Source organism: Pan paniscus, chromosome X (genome assembly GCF_029289425.2).
Source record: "Pan paniscus chromosome X, NHGRI_mPanPan1-v2.0_pri, whole genome shotgun sequence".
NCBI classification, from domain to species: domain Eukaryota; kingdom Metazoa; phylum Chordata; class Mammalia; order Primates; family Hominidae; genus Pan; species Pan paniscus.
Window position 1 is genome coordinate 15465513 of NC_073272.2, and position 24457 is coordinate 15489969.

Below are 24457 nucleotides of genomic sequence, written 5' to 3' on the forward strand. Positions count from 1 at the left end.
GATAGAATTCATGGGACTCATGAAAGAATATATGTTTTATTTGATTGAGGGCCAGAATTTTCATTTGCTTACATCAATCTGAGTCTGGAAATTCTGAAATTTGCTCACTGGTGATATATGGATTAAGGATGATGCTCCTATTCATTTTTGCTTGAGAACTCCTTTTTAAGCGGAGCAGTGAAGAAATCCAATTTCTGGCATTTCCTTATACATTGAAATTTTATCTGACTTAAGAATCACTATCAAAAGTTCTATATTAGTGCAAGAAACATGCTGAACTTAGTATCTAGGCAAACTGGGTAAGTGTGACATTGGTATAAAATATTGAAGATGTATATATTATATAAATATGTAAGTATATAAATAAATGCATTATTAAATACGTCAATATATGTTGAAAAGCTATATATTATAAAAAATGCTTCCTCAACCAAATTGGGATTTTTCTTCCATATACTATTTGGTAATGTTCTTTTTCACTTAACATATGTTGTTATGAATTTTCACTCCGGCTTGACTTTAAAGCCAAATATAACAAATTTTGGGTTACTTTTATGTATATTTTATGCTTTTTCCCCTTCTTAGTACAGCTATAGAAGAACATCTATGCAGTATTACGACCAAATCTGTTATTTGGCCAAACGACTTAGGAAAAATATCAAATTTGTGACTATTTACATATGTAATATAATGGTGAAATGGTCTACAACTGAGTTCTGTGTTTTTCCTTGTATGTGAAAATAAAAGCAGTTCAATTATCATCAGTATTTACTGTACCCGAGTCTAGGGCCCACTTACTTGTAGCTTTTTTTTTTTCTTGAGACAGAGTCTTACTCTGTTGCCCAGGCTGGAGTGCAGTGGCACGCAATCTTGACTCACTGCAACCTCCACCTCCCGGGTTCAAGTGATTCTCCTGCCTCAGTCTCCCGAGTTGCTGGGATTACAGGCGCACGCCACCACACCCAGCTAATTTTTTTGTATTTTTAGTAGAGACGGGGTTTCACCATGTTGGCCAGGCTAGTCTCAAACTCCTGACCTCATTATCCACCGGCCTCGGCCTCCCAAAGTGCTGGGATTACAGGCGTGAGCCACCACGCCCAGCCACTTGTAGCTTTTCATCAGAGATGCCAGAAGTGATTTCTTTCAGTCTCCAGCTTGAGATGGGGTATTAACTCCTAGTACTTATAGTAATAAGTAGGTGTTATTTAAGTAAAAGAATCATTTATGCATAGCAACTTTGGCCTCTTTCTCTCCCGTGAGTGATGCATTGGTGTTTACAGAATATAAAGATGAAAATCTTCGTTAGATGAAGGGAGTCAAACTAGGTTAGTTCTTTAATGTTTTCATCAAGGAACAAGTTTATGGAGCAAGAGAGATAGCAACTGTCTATCCAACTTGCATCAGCTTACCAACCACACACATCCAACAACAAAAATCCCCCAAACTTGCCCTTCAGAGAAAAATCTTTTAACCCACTTTACTCTTGCACTGACATAGAAATGTGGTTAAGAAGTGAATGGTGGAAGAGACCAGAATATACTAACATTCTTAAATGTCAGTTGGCTAGTATCCAACTGATAGTAATTTTAGAGAAAGTAACTTTCCTTATTCTTTCTTAAGGTACTATAAGCTACACTCAAATATGTTTGAATGCCTTCTTACATTTTGGAACAGCCTAAGAGTCACTTATGGAACCTTCTTAGAACATTTTTATGAAAGCTGTTGGGTTTGTCAAGGTTTATTTTAACTCAAAATACAATAATTTTATGAGATCACTTGTTAATAGCTAGTTGGCATTAGCAGTTGCACAGATAAACTCCTATTTGATCACTCCTTGACTATGGTTAGGATATACGATTTTCAGGTGGCATTTCTTTAATTACCCTGTGGATTGCTTGTTGCAATTTGACCCAATGTACATGACTTTTTTTTCTATTGGAAAATTAACTCTAGTGTTCATATATAATGTTTTACTGTGTACTTTTAATATGTGTTTTAAAACAAGATAGTGTATATTTCTTCTTCCCCCCAATTTAACAGATTTGTATTTTATAAACGTTTATACATATTTCCTTGGGGAAATGACCTGCAGATAAGGAATAGATTTCTGTTTATGAGAAAACAATTATTTAAGCTTATGTGTCGTTTTCAGAAGCATTCTAAAATTGCCTTTTTAATTTGTGAGGAACTTTCTCAAATATGACCTTTCTAGTGCTGAATGAAAAGTCATTACCTGAAAATGACTCCCCCAAAAGCTGGAGATTATTTAACTTGTTGTGAGCCCCAGCATCATAAAAGTGAGATCTTTGTCTTGGAAAATAAACAGACTAAATCTTTTTTAAAAAGCTTTTATTTTAGGTTTAGGGGTACATGTGTAGGTTTGTCATGTAGGTAAACTGCCTGTTGCAAGGGCTTGGTGTACGGATTATTTAGTTACCCAGGTAATAAGCATAGTACTTGATACCTAGTTTTTTTCTGCTCCTTTTCCTCCTCACACCCTCAACCCTCAAGTGGGCCCTGGTGTCTCTTGTTCCTCTCTATGTGACCATGAGTTCTCATCATTTAGCTTCTACTTATGAGTGAGAACACGCAGTATTTGGTTTTCTGATAAACAAACTAAATCACCGTACAAAACGTACTGAGATGTCCCTATGAGTCCCTCCCGCCTGTAGGGTTCTGTATCATAGGATCCATGCACTCAACTTCATACATAAAGCAAGGACTTAAGGAGAGCTTCTCCAATACCACCTTTTGCACCATCGCTTTCTATTCAGAGATGACAGAGGCAGTATTTTAACAAGATTAAAGGAAAGTTTTAATAGCTTCATTTAAAAAGTTCTTGTTTTTCCACAGTATCACAACTGTTTTCATTTTTCATCCACCTGTTTGTTCTTTGTCCGTTTGACTAGTCGTTTTTATCATTGTAATCACGACATCCTGTGACTGTGCTCATGAGGTCTGTTTATTTCCACTTTACGTAAACTTTTCAAAATGACAGTTATTTCGTACTCGCTGTCGCCCGAACGCAGACGGGAGGACACTTCAGGAGCAATCGACCCGAAGGAAAAGCACGATCCAGGCCCCGCCTGCCTCGGCTCCACCTTCCCCGCGCCCGTCCCCCAGGGTCTCGGCCGCGGGACCCCGCCTTCCAGGCCCCGCCCCGCTTTTTCCCTGGCCCCGCCCCGGCCCGTCGCCATGTTGTTCCCTCCGCGCTGGACGGGAGCAGCTGGAGCGGGAGCCTGGCTGCGCTACCGCGGCTGCCTCCTGCTGTGCAGGTCCCCGACCCTCTCTCTGTCCTCATTGCGCCCAGACGGGCCGGCCCAGAGCTCCCGGGTCGTCTTTCGTGTGGCCGCGAGGTGAGCGGGACTCGGGACTCCTTCGGGACCGGGCGGAGTGCGCGGGTGTCGGGGTCTGAGGGGGCGGCTCGGGCCTCGGGCAGCTGGGGCGGGGTGCGGTGCGCGCGGGGCTAGCGCGGGTCACAAGGCCGCCCCGGGAGAGAGGACGGCTGGTTGTCTCCCTGCCTCCTCTCTGACGCAGGAGGAAAGACGGTCCCCACACCCTTGGGGGAGAGGGACTCACAGAAACACACACAAACACTGGAGAAAGGGAGATACAAAAGCCCGGACACCCGTGCACATACACACGGAGAAATACACCCGGTCACCTGGGAACACACGTACACGCCAGCCTTTCCCCAACCACTCCAGGACACACATCCACAGACCCCAAACCAAATCCTACACCCGAATGATTAATGTAGGGAAAACAAAGGCGCTCCCATGACTTGATTTTGGCGACCTCTGAAGTTCCACCTAGCAGAACGTGTTTGCTCGATGTCTTACGACCACTCGGGTGAGGAATTCGGAAAGTAAAGCCAATCTTAGAGGCTGCAGGCGGTTTGGGGGCATTATCTGATTCAGACGCTGGCTAACGTTTCACAATCGTGTTCCCTTTTTTCTTCCAACTTGGTAAGTAAAAAGGCAAGATGAGAAATTTAAGTGCTGAACTTAATAAATAGTTGGTGGACGTATTGCTTTTTTTTTTTTTTTTTTTTTGGTAAGGGATGACACATCTCGTGACTACAGTTCTTTTGAGGAATAACTTTTCTGCTAGTTTCCAAATCGGCACGTGACCACAATCTTTTCATAGGATTTTAGCGTCCTGATAAAAATCAATGGGCAGAATTTGATTGCTTCTTTAAAAATGTGTTTGTCCTTCGGTCTCTGGCACCATTGTAATGGAAAATCCCTACATTGCCTGTACTCTCAGAAGCTGTCCAGTGTAGCAAAACTAGAGATAAAGAAACCTGGAACGATTCAGTTAGGAACTTTTAAGAAGCCAGCCTTTAGTTTTTCCTTTAGAAGATTATGAAGTTATCATGATTGCTTCTCTAGAACTTTAGTAGTTATTTGAATTCCTAAATCTAAGACAATGCTGTGGCAGTCTGGTGCTTTTAGTATTTTTGTGTCTGCTGTAGTAAATTCCTCGTTTATACTACAAAGTTTCTCTTCTGGAGACTTTTGGGATCTGGGCATATTTTTTCGTTTATTATTTGGAATGTTAAAGTAGATAGGCAAAAACTAAGTAGAACATCATTGGCTTTGACTCCAAGCCGGGTTTTAGAGATAAGGGAAATAATACCTTAGTGCTATCACTTCTTTTCCAACCTCTCTCATCTCTTTTTGTTTCTATCTCAACCATTTCTTCTGTCTGGACTACAGTACTCTGGAGGCCTAAAGATAAGATCCTTGAGTTCTCGAAATTTTTTTTTTAGCCTCCCCTCATTTCTGACCATTTATTGAGCACTCACTCTGCGGCGAATATTCCGTACGTGTAAATCCTGTACGTACATCATTTTATTTAATTTTCATAGCATTTCTTCAGTAAGAGCGCCATGTTACAGTTGAGGAATTTGGGGGGGCATAGGAAGGTTCAATCTGTTTTCCAAGATGACCCAGGTTGTGATGGGGTGGAGCGGGGATTCAAAGCAGGTCTGGGTAATTTTAGAGTAGTAGTTCTCAACTGGAAGAGAGGACAATTTTGTCCTCGTAGGAGACATTTGGCAATGCCTGGAGGCATTTTTGGTTCACACCTGGGGGCAAGGGAGGTGCTGCTGACATCTAGTGGGTAGAGGCCAGGGATGCTGCTAAACATTCTTTTTTATTTTTATTTTTGTTATTTAATTTTTAAATTTTGCTGCTAAACATTCTATAACCTACAGGACAGCCCCCCGCAACAGAGTTGTCTAGCCCAAAATGTCACTAGTGCCACGGTTGAGAAACCCTCCTTTTCAGCAGTCCAAGTAACCCCAGAGCTTACATTTCAACTGCTTTTGTAGTTTTTCAAATGCAGTGTCGTTTTCCTATTTGGGATACCTCATCATTTTAACAGTGAGCAGGGGAAAATTCTCTCTACTGAGAAGCATATTCACTTGAAAGATTAAAGAGTGAGTGGCTGGGCACGGTGGCTCACGCCTGTAATCCCAGCACTTTGGGAGGCCGAGGTGGGCGGATCACGAGGTCAGGAGTTCGAAACCAGCCTGGCCAACATGGTGAAACTCCGTTTCTACTAAAAATACAAAAATTAGCCAGGCGTGGTGGCGGATGCCCGTAATCCCAGCTACTCAGGAGGCTGAGGCAGGAGAATCGCTTGAACCTGGGAGGCAGAGGTTGCAGTGAGCCGAGATCACGCCATTGCGCTCCAGCCTGGGCGACAGAATGAGACTCCATCTCAAAAAAAAAAAAAAAAAAAAGACCAAATAATTTCTGGTAGCAGAATCTGTTTTTTGTTGTAAGGCAAAAATGACAAAAAGAACTTTAGAGCTATTCAGAGCCATTAAAGTGGACTTAGAAAGTTTAGTTTCTGCATTATTTCAGTTGTCTGAGCAGCCTGTGGGGCACTGATACAAAGGTGCTGATGAGAAGGGCAGTGGGGAGTCCCAACCTTCCTGAAGCTTACAGTCCAATCACAGTCATAAGATTAGGTTCTGACATCATCCTAGAACAGAATTTATTGCCTGAGCTACTCAAGGACAGGGGCCAGGTGTTCATTAAAAAAAAGCAAAACAGGAAAAAAAAGCAAAACAGGCTGAGTGTGGTGGCTCATGCCTGTAATCTCAGCGCTTTGGGAGACCCACACAGGAGGATCACTTGAGCCCAGAAGTTTGAGACCAGCCTGGGCAACATAGTGAGACCCCCGTCTCTACAAAAAATAAATTAAAAAAAAAATTAGCCTAGCTCAGTGTGGTGGTGCATGTCCCAGCTACTCTGGAGGCTGAGGCAGAAGGACGACTTGAGCCCTGGAGTTCAAGGCTGCAGTGAGTCATGATCACACCACTGCATTCCAGCCTCGGCGATAGAGTGAGACCTTGTCGCTAAAAAAATAACAATAATTAAAGAAAACAACTCCACACTTGGCACAGAAGTACCTGTGTCATGGTGTTTACTGTGGGCAGACTTAAATAAAATGGAGAAAACTTGATGTGTGTGTTATACTTTTGTACGGTTAACCACGTGTGAATATTTACAAGAATCAAATTGAGAAGCCATTCTTGTTGAGCATAAAATTCATCCTTAAATTTCACCTCACCAGACAAATAGTTATGCCTGCATTTTATCGCTGGAATCGAGAAAGAAATGATGAATTTTTTAATGGCTTTTCCATAACTTTCTGGTGTTTTCTGGTCTCTTTTTCGTGCCTGTCTAAGATCAGGCCTTTCAAAATATGTACTGCTTCATTCTGGTGGCAGTATTAACTGTTAGGTGAACTTTGGGAGGGGGTGGTTGACTGGAGCAGTCAAAAAGGATCGCATCTCTTTTTAGGCATCACTGAGTGTTATTCACGCAATCAACATGGCATCTTTTTGTCGGTAGCTTTGGCTTTTGACTCATGCCAATGCACAGCACGTTCTTTGCTGATGAATAGATTTCTCTGCCTCTTATCAGGAGTAGTCTGCTGTGGGGTAGGGAGGATGTTGAGTTACACACCTCAAAATGATTGCTAGTGCATACACATGGAATCTAACAAAAGTGACGTGTTTTATTCTGGGAAAGGTCGAGATAAATTGGTGCTACAGTTGTCTTGTTTGATCATTAATTGGCTTGCTCCTCCAGCCAACTTAGGTCACCACATTTCCTTCTGGGTAAAATGAGATGGCTGTGCTTCATAATCTCTAGGAGATTATATGTCACAAAGTAGAGGCAGCAAATTATTAGCTTCCAAGTAGTTCTGCCCAGGCAATGTGTTAGTTAAGCAGCAGGAGGAAGTAAGCCAAATGGAAGTGTGTGTGTGTTTGGGCAACGCATCTAACTTGAAAGGTGTATAGATAATAGACTCTTCAGTCAGAACCAAGCATAAGAGAATAGGATTTGTGACTAAGTAGGCCATCAACAGAGAACATTTATTAAGGACTTTTTTGTAGAGGAGTGAGGGTGAACTCAAAAAATGTTTCAGGGAGTTTGGTGGAAAGCTATGATGCAATTGGAAGGCGAGGATGCCTGAGGGAGGAGACGTGGAGCCACCTAGGTGTGTAGGCAGAGGGGAGGGAGGTCGGAGGCGGTCCCAGGCCGTGTTGCCAGAGAGCCCAGGGGTGCCAGGGCTAGTTAGATAACTTGGAGGAGAAATCTCTGTTTCTCACCATGACTCTTGATACTGTGCATGTTGTGAAGCTGTGTGCTCTGGGTATTTCCACATTCTGGATTTTTCAAATCCTTTTGTTAATTTTTGACCATGGTGAGTTCAGGCGTTATTATTATGTTGCTTATTATGAATACAGTGAGGATGACTAGGTGTAAATGAATGTAAGGTAACAGCTAGATCTGCCTGAGGTGGAGAGAGACTGGGTGTGTATTTTGGAAAAAAAATGGAGAAGTGAAACAGGCTGTTCAGGCTTCACATTCTGGCTGCATGGAAGCCAGCTCATTGCATTCTCCAGGAGTTCTCTGGGAGTCTGTGGACACAGACTCCACTTTTGTCTTAGGCCTGACTCGTACAAACATATTCTGTTGTTTGACAGGGGATGGAGAAACACTATAGAACAACTGGACACATTCATTTCATTGCCACATTCTTTATTCAAGTGTGACAGAGAGCAAAACAGTATAAAGGAGTTGAACTGACTACTGTATTTTAATTTCAAGTTCCTGTGAATTGGATTAGATTTTTGGGTACAGAAGCTAAGGTAATTTCCAAAAGGTTAGTGCCCATAAGACTGTCTATGTTCTCAGAGTTAGAAAAACCTGGGAAAAAAAAAAGCCTTACAGACCTCTGTTTCTACAACTTGGTGTGCAGAACTCTAACAGATAGGAGTGTTTATGCAGCTAGGTGACTGCTCTGGTCTGTGCAGTTTCACACCTGTGTATTTGATCAGATGTATATACCTGGAAATACATACATAATGTGGTTGGAAGTCAGATTAGAACTGCCTGAGGACTACCCATTGGTGAATGCAGAACATTCTTTGGAATGAGTGCTAGTATTCTTAAATAACATTTAAAAATAGTTGTTTGGGAGCAAACAGTTGCCACCCTCATAATCCACTTTAATTTGTGCCCAGTACTTGATTTTTATCACAGCAGTCCTGGAAAACCTAGCTTCATGAAGATATGATGTCATCGAAAGGAATGCAGTGCAATCTAATTAACTCCCCTCCAGTGGGGTGCCCTACAAATGTCAAGTATCTATGTTTCCCTCAGAAATTTAAAATAGCCCACCCTGCCCTTGTGAATTTGCCGTGATGCTTTGGGGCACCTCAGCATGCAGTTTGGGAACCTCAGGATTAGAAGTTGGTATTATTGGCTCTAGTTTATGGACTACAAGGTATAGTGGTGAGGAGAAAAGGCATCAAAGTCCGTTTTTAATTCTCCATCCCCCCTTCCAGTATCTGTAAGCTTTTCCCTTGGGCCCCTCATTTCCCCCAGAGCTTTGCAGTTTTGGGATGCTACCCTTTTAGTTGCTAGGCTGAGGGGAGGGACAGACAGGAAAGAGACTGCAGTTCAGGTTTCCTGTGCAAATCGTCCCTCCAGCTCCACTTTCCTTTGTGCTTTCTCTCCATTTTCTGCTGGGTGCAATTCCTTAGGAAGTGGGTCTGCTAGGGTAGCACAAGGATGTGGGTCATGGAATCTACAGCCTTTCAGGGACCCCTCGAGCCTCCGGACCCGGCCTGTCTGGAGAAGTCTCGAGAAGTGCCCGTGTGCTGTTCAGTTCTTTTCCGGTTCTCTGGTGGGAATCAGCTTTCTTATTGTTGGCTGCTGCTTTCCGCATTAGGTTTCATTGTCTCTTCACTCTGTCACTCCCGGACCATTTGCTTTCCACTTTCTAAATTTTGTTGCTGTCTTGCATCTACAGTTGTTCTTTCTTGGTGTCCTTTTTGGATTTGTACCTTACGTAGACCTTTTCTGTCACTGGGTCGGAGTGAAGATAACACATACTTGACCTGCCCTATTTAGTTAGACCTGGGGAAGTTTGTGGACTTCTATTTATTGATCTATAAAACATGGATGATAGTGTCCAACTTGCAGGTAATTTTAAGTTGCTATATGCCAGGTACCTAGTAGATATTCAGTTAATAGTGGCTGCTAATATAATTACAGCCATAGCATTTATTATTTGAGCAAGCAAGGCAATAGCAATAGGTAGTGCGAAAAGTGGACATATTTCATGTGTGGCTGAATGAAGTGCATAAGAGAAAAGAAAGAGATTTTCGAAATGGAGAAAATAATTAGCTCAGTTTTAGATATGTTGAATTTGAACTACCATCAGGGTACCAGATGAACATACTATACAAGGGGTTGCAAATTCTTGTCTGGCTCAGACATGCGGAGGTAGACTTTAGGAATCACTGATTTTTATAGCCCAGGGAGATACCATCTGGAAACAGGTAAGGGTTTCAGTCTCGTGAAATAGCTTCATGAAGAGCTTGTCAGGAAAGGGAGCTGTCTATGTTGAAGAAAGCTAAGGGGCCAAGGAGGAGAGAAAGCAGAACCTATTATCAGAGTGGTTTTATGGACAATTAGGAAACATTTTCAAGAGGATTACTGCCAGGCTGTTTGGACCTGATAGAAGCAGTAATGGGTGGTAAGTCCTGGCTCAGACTTGAAGGTCTCCCCTGTGCCTCTAGCTAGATGTGTGATCCTGTGTAAGACACTTTCCCAGTTAGACCTGTTTCCTTATTTGTTTTTAAAAAACACTTGAGGCCAGGCACGGTGGCTCACACCTGTAATCCTAGCACTTTGGGAGGCCAAGGAGGGAGGCTTGCTTGAGCCCAGGAGTTCAAGACCAGCCTGGGCAAGATGGTGAAACCTTGTCATTACAAAAAAAAAAAAAAATTAAAAAAAAAATTAGCCAGTCTTGGTGGTATGCACCTGTAGTCCCAGCTACTCTGGAGGCTGAAATGGGAGGATCACTTGAGCCCGGGAGTTTGAGGCTGCAGTGAGCTATGATCATGCCACTGCCCTCCAGCCTGGGTGGTAGAGAAAGACTCTGTCTTTTAAAAAAAGAAAAAAGACTTGGGTACCCTTCCAAGATTTTAGTTCATGCACATTCAGACAGATGGCTACACCTGAGAGAATTCACTATATACTAGCTGGGCCTCAGGTGGAGATGCTGGTCAAACTTGCAGGTGTTTTCTAGAAACATACACAATGAAGTCCTGAGAGAAGAACTTTTCCCTGTATTCACCTTAGGGTTGTATGTGCCGTAGGGCATTCAGATGAGGACTGAGAAAAAGCCATTGGATTGGCCATTAGGAGGTCTTTGGTGACTTTTGCTGACAATCAGGGGGAAAGGATGGGGTGGGAGCCCTGGTGTCCTATAAACTGAGCAGAGAGTTAATCAGGTTTGCAGGCACATTGAGAAATGGGTAGTGATGGGCAGAGTGAGGTTGGGCTTGGAAAGCTTTTTGTGAGAAAAGTCAGTTTCAACACTTCGATAGGGGCAGACCTGGGGGATCATTGACAAAGTGACAGTTACATTGGATAAACTGAACTTGATGAAGAGCTGCCTGCAGTGTTGAGCTGGTGACAACTTCCCTGCAGAGTGGTATTTGGGAGCCTCTAGTCTAGTCGAGTCCTATATACCGGACATAGCTGCCCCTCTTTAAATATATCTTCTTAGGAAATCCTCACTCCTTGTAATTAACTTCTCTAACAGTCGAGAAGTTTCCTTTTGCTGTGGCTCCGTGCCTTGTGGAGCCCCTCACTCAGTGAGTTTGTATAGTTCCCCAACCCCTAGCTTTGTCTGCTGTAAATTAAAGACATTTGGTTTCTTATCTAACTGGAAGGGAGGCCTCAGAACCAATGTTTCTTTAGGTGATAGCAGAACGTTGCAGATCATTTTTGATTTGTGTTTTGCTGCTTTAATATATTTTTCTGACATATATGTTCAAATTCATTCCTTTCATAATTTGTTTTTCTTCCTGAAATATCTACCTTTAATTCCCCATGTTCTCATCTTGTGACTTTTATCTATGTCTTTGCATTTTAATTCTGTCTTCCAAAGTGCACTCTATTGTCAAAAAGTATTGTAAGTACCTTTTACAGGTAAGTGTCATCGCAGGTAGATTTATGCTTGGTTCTTAAAACTTAAGCAAAACAAAAAAAAATTATTCTCACTTCTCAGGACTAGCAGTTTCCCATGAGTAAGGCTGTTCACTGAACTATCACAGTTTATGGTCAAAGTGTGATATTCATAAAAGTCTCATGGGTGAGGGAGAAAAAGAGGAAATTCTGCTAAAGACAGAAACTCTTGAAGGGTGTTATGAGCTACAGAAATGGATCACACATAACATACAAATGATGCAGGCATGTAGCAATCATTTCTTGGTGTCCAAACTCCTTAAGATCTGATGAAACATTTTTTGTTCTTTCCAGAAAAAAAGCGCAAGCACACAAGCTTCCACCAATGCTCTCATCCTTATTTCACATGTGATTCTAGGGAGTGTATTTTCTCCCTGAAGCTCATTTCATGGACTCTCAATTAACCACACTCTAGGCCTGCACTGTCCAACACAGTTCCCACTAGCCTCATGTAGCAATTTAAACTAGTTAAAATTAAATGAAAAATTCAGTTCTTCAGTTAGACCAGCTACTTTCCAGTGCTCAATAGCCACATGTGATTAGTGGCTACCATATTGGACAGTGCAGATTATAGAACATTGTCGTCATTGCAGAAGGGTCTGTTGGATTTTGCTGCACTATATAGTTTCATGATGGTTTAAGATTTAGTTCCTTAACTAAGTCTTCTTTTTCTTTTTTTTCTTTTTTTTTTTTTTTTTTGGCCCTTCTCACTTCCTCCTTTCCCACTCCCCCCACCACTGTTAGTGATTAGTTAACATACCTACAGAGGTGCCTTGTTTTAAGAAAAATGTTAACATATTTCTTAAAAGTTAAGTTAGCTGATTCAGCTTCAAAAAAAGTTACTTAATTGAAATAAGTTCTTTCAATAGGGGAGGTGCTCTGACATAGCGATAGTATGGTTTGATAATACAGTTTTTCTCCTCTGGCTGCCTCCTGTTCTTGAGGTAATGCTCAGTGATTAACTAGATAGGACTAGATAATTTATTTCACCTTGGCAGGTCTTGCCTCCAAGTTGGCCTATTCCTATGGTATTTCCTTTTCTTTCTTTTGCTTCTTCCTGCACACTAAATATGGTATTTTCTGACAGTATTTTTCTTAATTCTTTATTTATTTTTCTTGGTAATTTCTTGCTGTAGAGCTGGTACCCATTAGACATAATGACTTTCCTTGACTTGCTTCTTGCTCATAAATTTCTGTAAGACAATCAGGAAGTTTTTAGAAACAAACAGTGGAACCAATTAGGCTGTTAAGTGAGACACGCCTAAATTAAGCTATGAGGAAATAAATACAGCTCCAGCAAAAATAGAAATAATTTTCAGATTATCCATGCTTTTGTTTCCCTGGTTTTCTTTGAACCTCATTTCCTCAAGCTATGAAGTGAAATGAAGTGGTAAGTACACCTCTAAGTAGGACATTCAGGGTGAATCCAAAGGAACTTGTGAATTTGACCAAAAAAAAAAAAAAATCTGTTCCTAAATTTAAACCAGGAGTGATAAATTCATTTTAAGTTTTTGGAGGGGTTACAGAGTATGTGTTTTAAAATCTCAAGTTTTGAGAAGGCAGTTTACAAATGATGCCTGCTCTCCCTTTGGCAGCTTATTAAGGAATGTAGTCGTTTTTCAGCATTTGCCAGCTCCCTGTCGCAGTCAATCAATAGTACTTATTTTAAAGTGGGATTCTCATTGGGATTGCAAGTGAGAATCAATGTTTTTGTTCCTACCCACACATTTTAATAGACCTCAAAAATAGAATGCGGGGAGAACTGATAGAGAAACAAAGAATTTTAGGTACAGAAAGCACAAATAGAATAATAATAGAGTAACAAGAATAAAAGAGGAAGTAATATACTCTTCGTTCTCAATTTAGCATTTATTTGCACCTCACCAAATGTAGAGCATTGTACGAGAAGTGGCAGAACAAAAAAGGGACAAGTGAATGGATGCAATTAGGTGTTGTGTGTCCCTCCCAGGGAGTTGACATTGTAATTAGGAAGCAGACACATACACAACTGAAGGTGATTAGAGCATAAGTAAATGAGAGCTGTAAAGAGGTGGAAATGATGAGAGCAAAGAAAAGAGAAAGATTAGGTTGCTGGGGCGGCCCTGGCTTCCTACATGAGGTAATCTGGACTAGGCTTCTGATGACTAAGATTGTCATAGCTGTCGAAGTAGGGAGGGGCCTCCCAGGCCAAAGTAACAGCCCGAGCAAAGATATGGACAGAAAATGCCAGTGATAGGTGTGGGGATGGTGAGTAGTAGGGATATAATTGGGACAGGCTTGTAACTGACATTGGATAGCTCTTTGAATGCCATGCTCAAAATCCTGTATAATAAAAATAATAAATAAATGAATTTAGTTATCTGTAAGAATGGAGACAATTAGATCCAGGACCAATAAAAAAAGTCTAACTTCAGTCACATACACAGTCATATTAGAGATTTATATTCTTTTTTTTTTGGAGACAGAGTCTCACTCTGTCACCCAGGCTGGAGTGCAATGGCACAATCTCGGCTCACTGCAACCTCTGCCTCTCCAACAATCCTCCTGCCTCAGCCTCCCAAGTAGCTGGAACTACAAGCATGCACCACCACACCTGGCTAATTTGTGTATTTTTTGTAGAGATGGGGTTTCACCATGTTGCCCAGGCTGGTTCCTGAACTCTTGGGCTCAAGTGATCTGCCCATCTCGGCCTCCCAAAGTGCTGGGATTACAGGCATGAGCCACCGTGCGTGGCCAGCAGATTTAAATTCTTGATGCTTGGACCTTGAGGCTTTCTGTTCTTCCCCTTGGTTTATTGTAGGATGTGGCTTTGGAAGCCAGCAAGGGGTTGGAGAAGGCCAGAGAAAAGGGTACTACTGATAAACTATTCATGAACAATTGATAGTATAAGATAAAAGTACATAATGGAAAAGTTGGGAAAATAGTGTTATAAGAAGGAAAGGGTTAACATAAAATGTTCTTTTGTCTTTTGAATTTTGCTGTATCTGCTGGCAATGTGGTTCATTTTTTTTCCTGCCAGTGACCTGCTTATCCACCTTTACATTCGGATTAGTGTATGACACATACAGCATATGTTGGTACCAGCACGTGGTGTGGGAATCCTAAAGTAGTGTCTGTTGTACATGTAAATGATTTATTTAAAGGGATGCTGCTGAAGGGACAAGGAGAACATTTGTAGCTCTAGTAGTGTAAATCTAATTCTAGGGTCATATTTTTAATTCTCAGGAGATTTGCATATATATTTTCACATACAGTAACATTTTTTTTTTTTTTCAAGGTAGGGTCTCGCTCTGTCACCCAGGCTGGAGTGCAGTGATGTGATCACAGCTCACTGCAGCCTTGACCTCCCCAGGCTCAGGTGATCTTTCTACCTCAGCCTTCTGAGTAGCTGGGACTACAGGCATGCGCCACCATGTCCAGCTAATTTTTGTATTTTTTGTAGAGATGAAGTTTTACCATGTAGCCCAGGCTGGTCTCAAACTCCTGAGCTCAAGTGATCTGCCTGCCTCCGCCTCCCGTAGTGTTGGGTTTACAGGCGTGAGCCATGGCGCCTGGCCGAATTCACCCTTTTAAAGTATACAATTGATTGGTGTTTATAGTATATTCACAGAGTTGTACAACCATCACTACTATCTAATTCCAGAATATTTTTATTACCCCCCCCAAAAAAACCCCATACCCATTAGCAGTCCCTCCTCCTTTACCTGCCACTGCCCCCCGCCCCATCTGTTGACAACCATGAATCTACTATCTCCATATTTGCCTATTCTGAACATTTTATATAAATGGAATCATACAATAGGTAGCCTTTTGTTCTGACTTCCTTCACTTAGCATAATGTTTTTGAGGTTTATCTACATTACAACATTGCATGGATGTATGACGCATTTTATTTATCCATTCATTAATTGATGGACATTGTCTTTCTTTTTAGGGGAAGGTGGTTTGATAATAGTATGGGTATGCATTTTTTTGGTGCAATCTAAAACATTGACAACTCAGAAATGTATGGACATTTCTGTAATTGGATAGTACACATCCATGTAATGTGGGTTAAGAGAGCATGTTTCACTTTTATTAGACATAGTAGGCATGTCAATTACAGAATTCCTTATGGTAAATGGTAGAGGCACGCACAGGATGGTTAAGAGTGTCGAGGAAGGGGGTTCAGTTGGAGATGTCCAGTAGGTGTTCGGGAGGAGGTGAGGTCTAGCTGCATCCACACGGCTGACTAGGAGTTAGACAGGTAAAGGGCCAGGGATTTGAATGTGAACAAGGTAAAACACGAAGTCATATAGTAAATATCTTACTGGAGGATCAAGTGTGAGGTATAACCACCTCAATTTTCATTCGTAAGCCCAGCTGACACTGTTAGTGGAGAGGGATCATAGCAGCATCCATCCCAGCTTGTCCAAGGCCTTCCTCCCCACCTCACCCACAGCCCTTCTCCCATTGCATCCAGTTAGCTTTCTGGACTCCTTATCTGACCAGGTCACCCACTGCTGAAGCTATTTCAGAGGGTCCCCATCATTCCTAGAGTACAGGCAGAAATCCTTTCCATGGCTTCTACTCGCCTCCCTGCTCCTGGGCCTCTTCCTTCAGTCTTGTCTTTGTAGCATACTCTTCACTCTCTAGCCTCCGGGTGCTCGGGCCTACCTTGAGTTCTCCCAGTTCATGCCAGGGCCAGGCTTCTTTGGCAGGGCTTTGGCATGGATTGGTTCCACTTTCTGGTTCCTGCTCCCTCCTCTTTTCTCATAGTTTTCTCTTTCTCCTGCTGAGCTTAGCCTGTGGTCAAACCTACTTCCCCTGGGTCAAATCCCCCTCCAGCAGAATCAGACTTTAGTGAGGGCTGTGTTCTCATGGCAGCACGTGGCTAAAATGATCATGGAGACATTGCTTTGGAACACATCACACTAGAAACCGATGTACAGTCTCTCATTAACACAGTGTAACACAGCCTAGTTTACCTCTGGTATTAGAAGTTACCTCTTTTTCCTTAACTGTAGCTCAGCAAGTGAAATAGTTAGCTTGTGTTACAGGATCATGTTTGCATGTAAATTAAGTCCCCCAGGTGGCTGGACTCTCATGGACTCAGGCAACTCCGTAAGATAGTGGCATGGGGAATCTGAGTGTGATTGAGAGAGCCCCAGGTTTACACATTGTGTGTCTCACTCACTGAGGGAGATGGTGGGCAGAATCCCTTGCACTATTTTAAGGTGTTCTTTGATTTTTGGTTGAGTGTGAATAGTTGTACTTTGTACCATATACCTCTCATTTTGTGAGGTACAGTTGTGACTTAAATGCATTTTTGTGTGGATGTCACAAACTTGGGACTGTATGTGTGGCTTGTATCCTCAGGGTCTGGCTCATAGTAGGCACTCACTAAATACTTATTGAAAAATTCCTTTCCCAATCGTTCTACCAAATGGTAAGCTTCTGCAAAATTTGACTCATTTCATGTAAAACATGTTTTAAACTACTTAAACTCTAATAAAGCATAGACACTCACATGTGCTTTATGCTACATGTCAGTAAGATTGGAGATTACTAGTTCTGTCAGGTTAACCTTGCTCTTGAGCAGATTTTGAAATAAAGCAAGTGGTTGAAAGATTCTTACCATTTGCAATTGCTTATTTTCATTCTACCTGCAGCAACAACAGTAGAATCTCAGAAACAGATGCATAGGCAGCTGGGATTGACGTAGCCTAGTGGGTTAAGTGCCTGGGCTTTAGAGTCAGTCGGCCATGTTCATATCTTACTCCCACCTTTTAGTAGGTGTGTGACCTTGAGCATGTATGTAACCTCTCTGAGTCAGTATCGTCATGTGTAATAGGTACTAAGAAACTTGTGAGGAATAAACACAGTGTTGTAGCTTGCATACCATACTGGGCTCAAGGCTAGCTGCTGTTGTTGTCGTTTCATCTTCAACCCCAAATGTCAGGATTTTGAAGTCTCATTTTATTATTGATTGAATTTATAAGTTAAGGACTGCTATATGTAAGTCCCACAAAAATGCCCTTTGCTTTAAAAAGTGGTGGGTGGGGAGGGTGGTTGAAACCTTTGGTTCAGACCAATAGAGGCTAGTACTTTAGCACAGTTCCACATAGTGATCACTGGGAGACCTTGACATTGAATTTGATCTGTAGGACTAGGATCCTTCAGCTTCCTAATGTAGGCCTGTATCATCCTCTAATTTGTTCTGCCTGTTGCCCTTACTGAAGGTTGATGTAAGACATGACCATAAAAAGAACCTGTCTGTAAAACTGCCAGTGAAGACTTCTTCATGTATTCATTTCACAGACACTCTTGCACTCCTGTAATGAGCCTGGCACTGTGATGAAACACTTTTCCCGTGTCGTTTGAGTGCATCTTCTCAACAACCCTAGGAGGTAGGTACTGTTGTCACTGTTGTTCCCATGAGGCTTCAGGATGTTAAATTGCTCGTCCATGGGGCTGTGCTCATGGCATTTGGTGCCAGGAACAAGTTTTCTTTTCTGACAGTGTGCTTTGATTTGCACAGAAACAAGAGCGTTTTCATTTTTGCCTTGGCTGCCCTGAAGGTGGGCTACCTTGAGCCTTAGCTTGACCTTTCCTATATCACGTTGGTGCCCCTCCCTCACATGGCCCTTTTCTGTCTTCCCTTTTGTGTTATCTTTATTGTATTCTCTGGAATATGACTCATTCTGAGCCACCGAAAATTTGGGCAAGTTTTGAAGAATGAATGAAATATTACACATTTCCTCTTGATATAATTTCATAGCTATCTCTGAATATAAAACTTAGAAAAGAAGATGGGTAGATGAAAAACTTTTTGAAAAATGCAATGATTAAAGTAGAATATTGATTGTATGACTTTTTTGGGCTGAGAAAGGTCATGGATAGTATTCAGGTTTTTAAGTTAAGAATCTGGCTGTTAATAGAAGTCAGATACTGTACTTTAACATTTTAATTCTTCATTTTACTCTTAAAATTATGAAAACATACACTGCTAAGGTGAGCTTTCTAACTTTTTTATGTAGATAATGATGCTTGAATTGAACAATTAAATTAAGGTAAAATTTATGACCTATGTAATATGCTTTTCTTATATAGATTTCTTTTTTTTTTTTTTTAAGATAGAGTCTAGCTCTGTCCCCCAGGCTAGAGTGCAGTGGTGCAATCTTGGCTCACTGCAACCTCCACCTCTCAGGTTCAAGCAATTCTCATGCCTCAGCCTCCTAAGTAGCTGGGATTACAGGCATGTGCTACCACGCCCTGCTAATTTTTGTATTTTTAGCAGAGATGAGATGAGGTCTCACCATGTTGGCCAGGCTGGTCTCGAACTCCTGACCTCAAGTGATCTGTCCGCCCCAGCCTCCCAAAGTGCTGGGATTACAGGCATGAGCCACTGTGCCTGGCCCCTTATTCAGATTTCTTTATAGAATTTAGCAGAATTACTAATGTTTAACCTTGGTGAAAATTGTTTGCCTTTGGACAGTCATTTTAAACTGTGAAGTATAAGAGACTTCACATTACCTTTTTAGGCAAATTTTGAAAATAACATAGTAGGATCCCTTTATTTATTTAACTTATACTAAAGAAATTTCAAAGGATTTTACTGTTTTTAAAGAAAAAATAATATTTTTAATGTCCATAAGCTGATTGTGGTTATATTAATGTATAGATCAAATGAAACTGGCTTTTGTTAGATGTCACTGGTAAATAAGATGGTGTGTACAATGATTTATATCACCATGTGTGTTTTTATACAACTCTAGAGTTAGAGAGATATTCATGTAGAAATTAATTATTTTAGCAAATGCAAATATATTCCCAAATAGGAATATCTGGTAGGCCTCAAACTGTAGATGGGAAATGTAAAAAATTGTACCCTATACTCTGTTTCCTGGTGGGCTGGCATACCCCAAATTCATTTGGTCAGAATGAGACAAACTAGGAAGTCCCACATTATTATGAAAAAACTGTCAAAGTGTCTTGGAAAAATTACAAATTACCACTTTCAAGGAATTTCTACAACTTAATTTAGTAGATATATGCAACCAATAGTCTGGGTGGAGTTTGTTAGATTGCATGATCTGGCTTATAATTTGATATAAAGATGCTAAAAATTCAGTGATGTACAGTAAAACTTTGTGTCTGGTAAGGCTGTTAGATCAGTAGAGACTTATTAAAATACTGGAATAAATTATGTCTGTTGTACTCTCATAACACAACATGGAAATTGTGTGAAAGGAACAACATTGGGAGAGTTGCTGGGGCAGGGTTCCCAGTGGAGGTGATGACCATGCTAAGCAGTTCTGAAGGCACAGCGGTTCATTGGGGGGGTCACCAGCAAGGAGCAGCATATGCCAGGGTGGAGGCAAGAGGGTGTGGGGTGTGCTGAGTGAGTGGAATTGAATTTTAGTTCCGGGTGATGGTGCATTCAGAATGACTGAAGCAGAGACTGTGAGGGGAAGGTGGCTAGAGTGAGGCTGGCCAAGAGCAGGGGCCAGGTGTCTTGCCTTAGAAGTTGGACTTAGTCCTGGATCTCTGGGAAACAACCCACTGAAGAATTCTGAGGAGACATTAGATAGATGGTTCCCCTATGTCAAAATAGTTGGTTTGCTTTTATGGTTTTCAATCTTTTCTCTTTAAGTTTAAGTTGTTGAAGCAAGATGCCAAAGAATTAAAGCAGTCAATTTAGCACATTGTTACCTATGTCAGGAAAGTAAGGGGCTTGGGACTGTTGCAGTTTCCTCTTTAACATTAATAGTCTGGATATTGAGCAATACATTTGAAATTGAAAAAGTCTCTCAAAAGGTATGCACCTTAACTGCCACACACTTGTGTTGGACAGTTTAAATTGTATTAATATTAATTGTAGTAATTACTGTAGTATTAATTTGTTTTGTTTTTTGAGATGGAGTCTTGCTTTGTCACCTAGGCTGGAGTGCAGTGGTGCAATCTCAGCTCACGGCAACCTACGCCTCCCAGGTTCAAGGGATTCTCCTGCCTCAGCCTAGTACCTGGGACTACAGGAGCTCGCCACCACGTCCAGCTAATTTTTTTTTTTTTTTTTTTTTGTATTTTTAGTAGAGACGGGGTTTCACCATGTTGGCCAGGCTGGTCTCGAACTCCTGACCTCAAGTGACCTGCCCGCCTCGGCCTCCCAAAGTGCTGGGATTACAGGCGTGAGCCATCGTGCCTGGCCTGTAGTAGTAATTTGAAAGAACCAGTAAGAGGTAGGGACTAAGGTATGTCCCATCATTTTTTAATAGTATTTCCCATTCACTTGATTTCTCACTATACAAGCGACTACAAGGTTTTTATCAGAACAGTGGAGCATGTGGCTAGAAGTGCAGAATTCCTACATGTTACAGTAAGTGTTCAATTACACTATAGTTGCTCACATTGCATATAACCAGGAGACAGCCAGATAATGTTTACTGCAGTGATTTTACAAATTCATCCTGGTCAATATAACAATTATTGTTCATGTCTTTATTGCCTTCCCATGGAGGGATTCATAATACCTACTTTCCTCTTAAGGTTATTGACCAAATTTGCTCTAGATCTGTGCTCTCCAATTGGCTCATTAAATGTGGCTATTTAGTTAAAATTGAATAAAATTTAAAATGCGGTTTTTCACTTCCATCAGCCTCATGTCAAGTGTTCCACAGTCACATGCGGCTAAGTGGCTGCTGTATTGGACATTTCCATTGTTGCATAAAATTCTCTTGTACAGTGCTGCTCTAATAGTTATCTTCTTATATACATTTTAGTATACTTAAAAACCATTTAATACTAAAGTACAGATTAAATGATATAATCTGATTCGAAATAACTGGGGAGAAGGGAGAGTTGGAGGGGTTATGGAGGAAACAAGATTTGCCATAAGTTGATAATTGTGAAGCTGGGTTTAGAGTTCATGGGAGCTCATTGTATTGTACTCATTATATAGAAATTTTGTACATGTTTTACATTTTTCACAATAAAAATGTAAGCAGAAGGATTAACCAGGAACTGTGCTCCCACCAGCACCTAGAAGTAGCTGTCTGTCAACGGGCATCTGAAATCTCACCCCCCACAGGCTGGCCCTTGTAGTGTAGTAAAGTTTTTAATCCTGCCACAGGACTTCTAAAGAACACATATAGTACCACATTTTCATTTAAGGTTTATTTCATTCTACCTGAAAACACACAAGTAGCAGCAGTCTCATGTTCCTTAAGTGTTTGAACTGCCCAAGTGAATCTTGTGGATAGAATGTGCTAGATTATATTAAAAATTCCATTGCTGCTGACATTAATTTGAACAAATTCAAAATAATGTTCTTAATGAAGAGAATAAAGTCCATTTACTCAGTGGTTGGTTCATATTTTATTTCACAGCCGGGTAAGTCAGTTTCTGTCTCTGGCTTTCCTGGTTAACAGCACCTGTGTCTGAAGAGAGGTGGAGGGAGTAGTAGAGAAAGTCCCTGGTAGGAGAGAGGCCTTAAGTGAACACCATCACTGTGCACTGAAGGGCTGTTTGAAGTTGTTAAGAGAAACATGTGGGCTGGGCATGGTGTCTCAAGCCTGTAGTCCCAGCACTTTGGGAGGCCAAGACAGGTGGATTGCTTGGGCCCAGGAGTTTGAAGCCAGCCTGGGCAACGGGGTTGAGACCCTGTCTCTACAAAAAAATAGAAAAATTAGCAAGGCATGGTGGTGTGCACCTGTGATTTCAGCTACTTGGGAGGCTGAGGTGGGAGGATTGCTTGAGCCTGGGAGTTCAAGGCTGCAGTAAGCCAAGATGGTCCCATGCACTCCAACCTGGGTGACAGCGAGATCCTGTCTCAAAAAAAAAAAAAAACAAAACCAAAACAACAACAACAACAACATGCGAACTTTGGTCTCCTACCCATCTCTAACAAATGGTGGGGCTTACTATGAGCAGAGAGGGGCTTATCATAGAGTAACGGTTCAGAGCAAGGGCTTTGGGGTCAGACTTGGGCTTGAGTGCCAGCTTCACAGTCAACTGTGACCTGAGAAAGGGGAAGAGTGAGCCCTTCCCAGCTGTTTCAGAGAATAATGGTAGAATAGTGGCCTGCACATGGCTAAGTGCTCAGTAAACAACAAGTCTTATTATTAGGTATTCCCTGGGGCCATATGTTTTATTTCAGCTAAATGCTGATATTCGTAGAGTCATGTAGAAGAATGTGTAGGTATAAAGGAATGTAATGGTGCCTTTTTATTTTACAGGGTTCTTGAAGCTTTTGAGATTAACAATGGCAGGAAAATCATCACTTTTTAAAGTAATTCTCCTTGGAGATGGTGGAGTTGGGAAGAGTTCACTTATGAACAGATATGTAACTAATAAGTTTGATACCCAGCTCTTCCATACAATAGGTGTGGAATTTTTAAATAAAGATTTGGAAGTGGATGGACATTTTGTTACCATGCAGATTTGGGACACGGCAGGTCAGGAGCGATTCCGAAGCCTGAGGACACCATTTTACAGAGGTTCTGACTGCTGCCTGCTTACTTTTAGTGTCGATGATTCACAAAGCTTCCAGAACTTAAGTAACTGGAAGAAAGAATTCATATATTATGCAGATGTGAAAGAGCCTGAGAGCTTTCCTTTTGTGATTCTGGGTAACAAGATTGACATAAGCGAACGGCAGGTGTCTACAGAAGAAGCCCAAGCTTGGTGCAGGGACAACGGCGACTATCCTTATTTTGAAACAAGTGCAAAAGATGCCACAAATGTGGCAGCAGCCTTTGAGGAAGCGGTTCGAAGAGTTCTTGCTACCGAGGATAGGTCAGATCATTTGATTCAGACAGACACAGTCAATCTTCACCGAAAGCCCAAGCCTAGCTCATCTTGCTGTTGATTGTTAGATTGTTGATGCATTCTAACCAACTCACACATACACACAAAATCAACATGGGGATGGAGAAGAGAATTAGCGTTTGCAGCAGTGTATCATCTACTAATAAAATTAAACTAATGTTGCTGCTTCATTAGTTGGTGGGAGAAGGGACACATCCACTCTTGGAGGAATATATTTACTCAATAATGGCACCTTACATTTATAAATTGTAACGGTTGTCTAATAACATTTCTTTAATTTAAATATGTAAGTCGCAGAGCTAATAAATGAAATGACCAAGACTTTAATTATAATAAAAATAAGAAACTTGACTATTCTAGAAGTTATACTTGGATTTTTTCCTGGGAAAATGGAGAACTACTTTTTATATGTGTATGTTTTTATGCAATTAGCATTGTATTCTTGGTTCAGGGAAATACTTTCCTAAAGCAATAATGTTAGATATTAAAGATTAAAATCTAATGTATTTGCAATGCATTGTTAATTTACTTCTTCATTCTCTTCAAAATGATTTAACCATTCCTGTTTTCATTCTACATACTAGAATTACTCTCACTAGTAATTACTCATCATTTGTGTGCCATTCATGCACCCCCACCCCCATAAATCATGTTCCACAGTCTCAGGCGGAGGGTGGGCCCCCAGTGGTACAAGAGTTGCTTCATACAGTCTGTAATACATCCAGCTAAATTCAAGTTGTCTATGAATGGAAAGCCTTTCCATAGATAGAGTTCAGTTTTAAGAAAAAGGCTAACTACTGAACTTGGAGAACAGACAAATGTGCATTTGATAACTGATGTAATAATTACAATGTACTGTGTGGAAGATACAAAATTACAATTCGATTAATGGACTAAATATTTTTGTTACTTTCTTGACCCTTGGGGAAAGTTTCTTAATTGAAGTTAAAACATTCCTTTATAACACAAGACACAAGCTAACTTTATCAGTCTCAGAAGAAATACTAAGAAGGATTGTACTTTGTGAGAGGGTAAACGAAGACATCTTTATTCGGCAGTGTATTTACTTAGTGTCT

General features: G+C 41.2%; 2 protein-coding genes across 4 annotated transcripts in view; both read left to right on the plus strand.

Annotated features, from left to right (window-relative positions):
* The first annotated feature begins 3123 nt into the window (after positions 1–3123).
* RAB9A (RAB9A, member RAS oncogene family) lies at positions 3124–23894 on the plus strand. Of its 2 annotated transcripts, XM_008973986.4 has the most exons (3): positions 3124–3356; positions 17874–17962; positions 22790–23894. In XM_008973986.4, the coding sequence occupies exon 3, from the start codon at positions 22816–22818 to the stop codon at positions 23419–23421; it is 606 nt and encodes a 201-aa protein (XP_008972234.1). In that variant the 5' UTR covers positions 3124–3356; positions 17874–17962; positions 22790–22815; the 3' UTR covers positions 23422–23894. The 2 variants fall into 2 exon arrangements, with proteins under 2 accessions (XP_008972234.1, XP_003805740.1); XM_003805692.5 differs by lacking the exon at positions 17874–17962 and having other exon boundaries at positions 3169–3356.
* OFD1 (OFD1 centriole and centriolar satellite protein) overlaps positions 3163–24457 on the plus strand; it is an 83781-nt gene continuing 62486 nt past the window's right edge. For both annotated transcript variants that reach the window (XM_034949994.2, XM_034949995.3), the window contains exons 1-2: positions 3163–3356; positions 17874–17962. The gene's annotated coding sequence lies outside the window, so the exon portion shown is untranslated. The remainder of the gene's footprint in view (positions 3357–17873; positions 17963–24457) is intronic.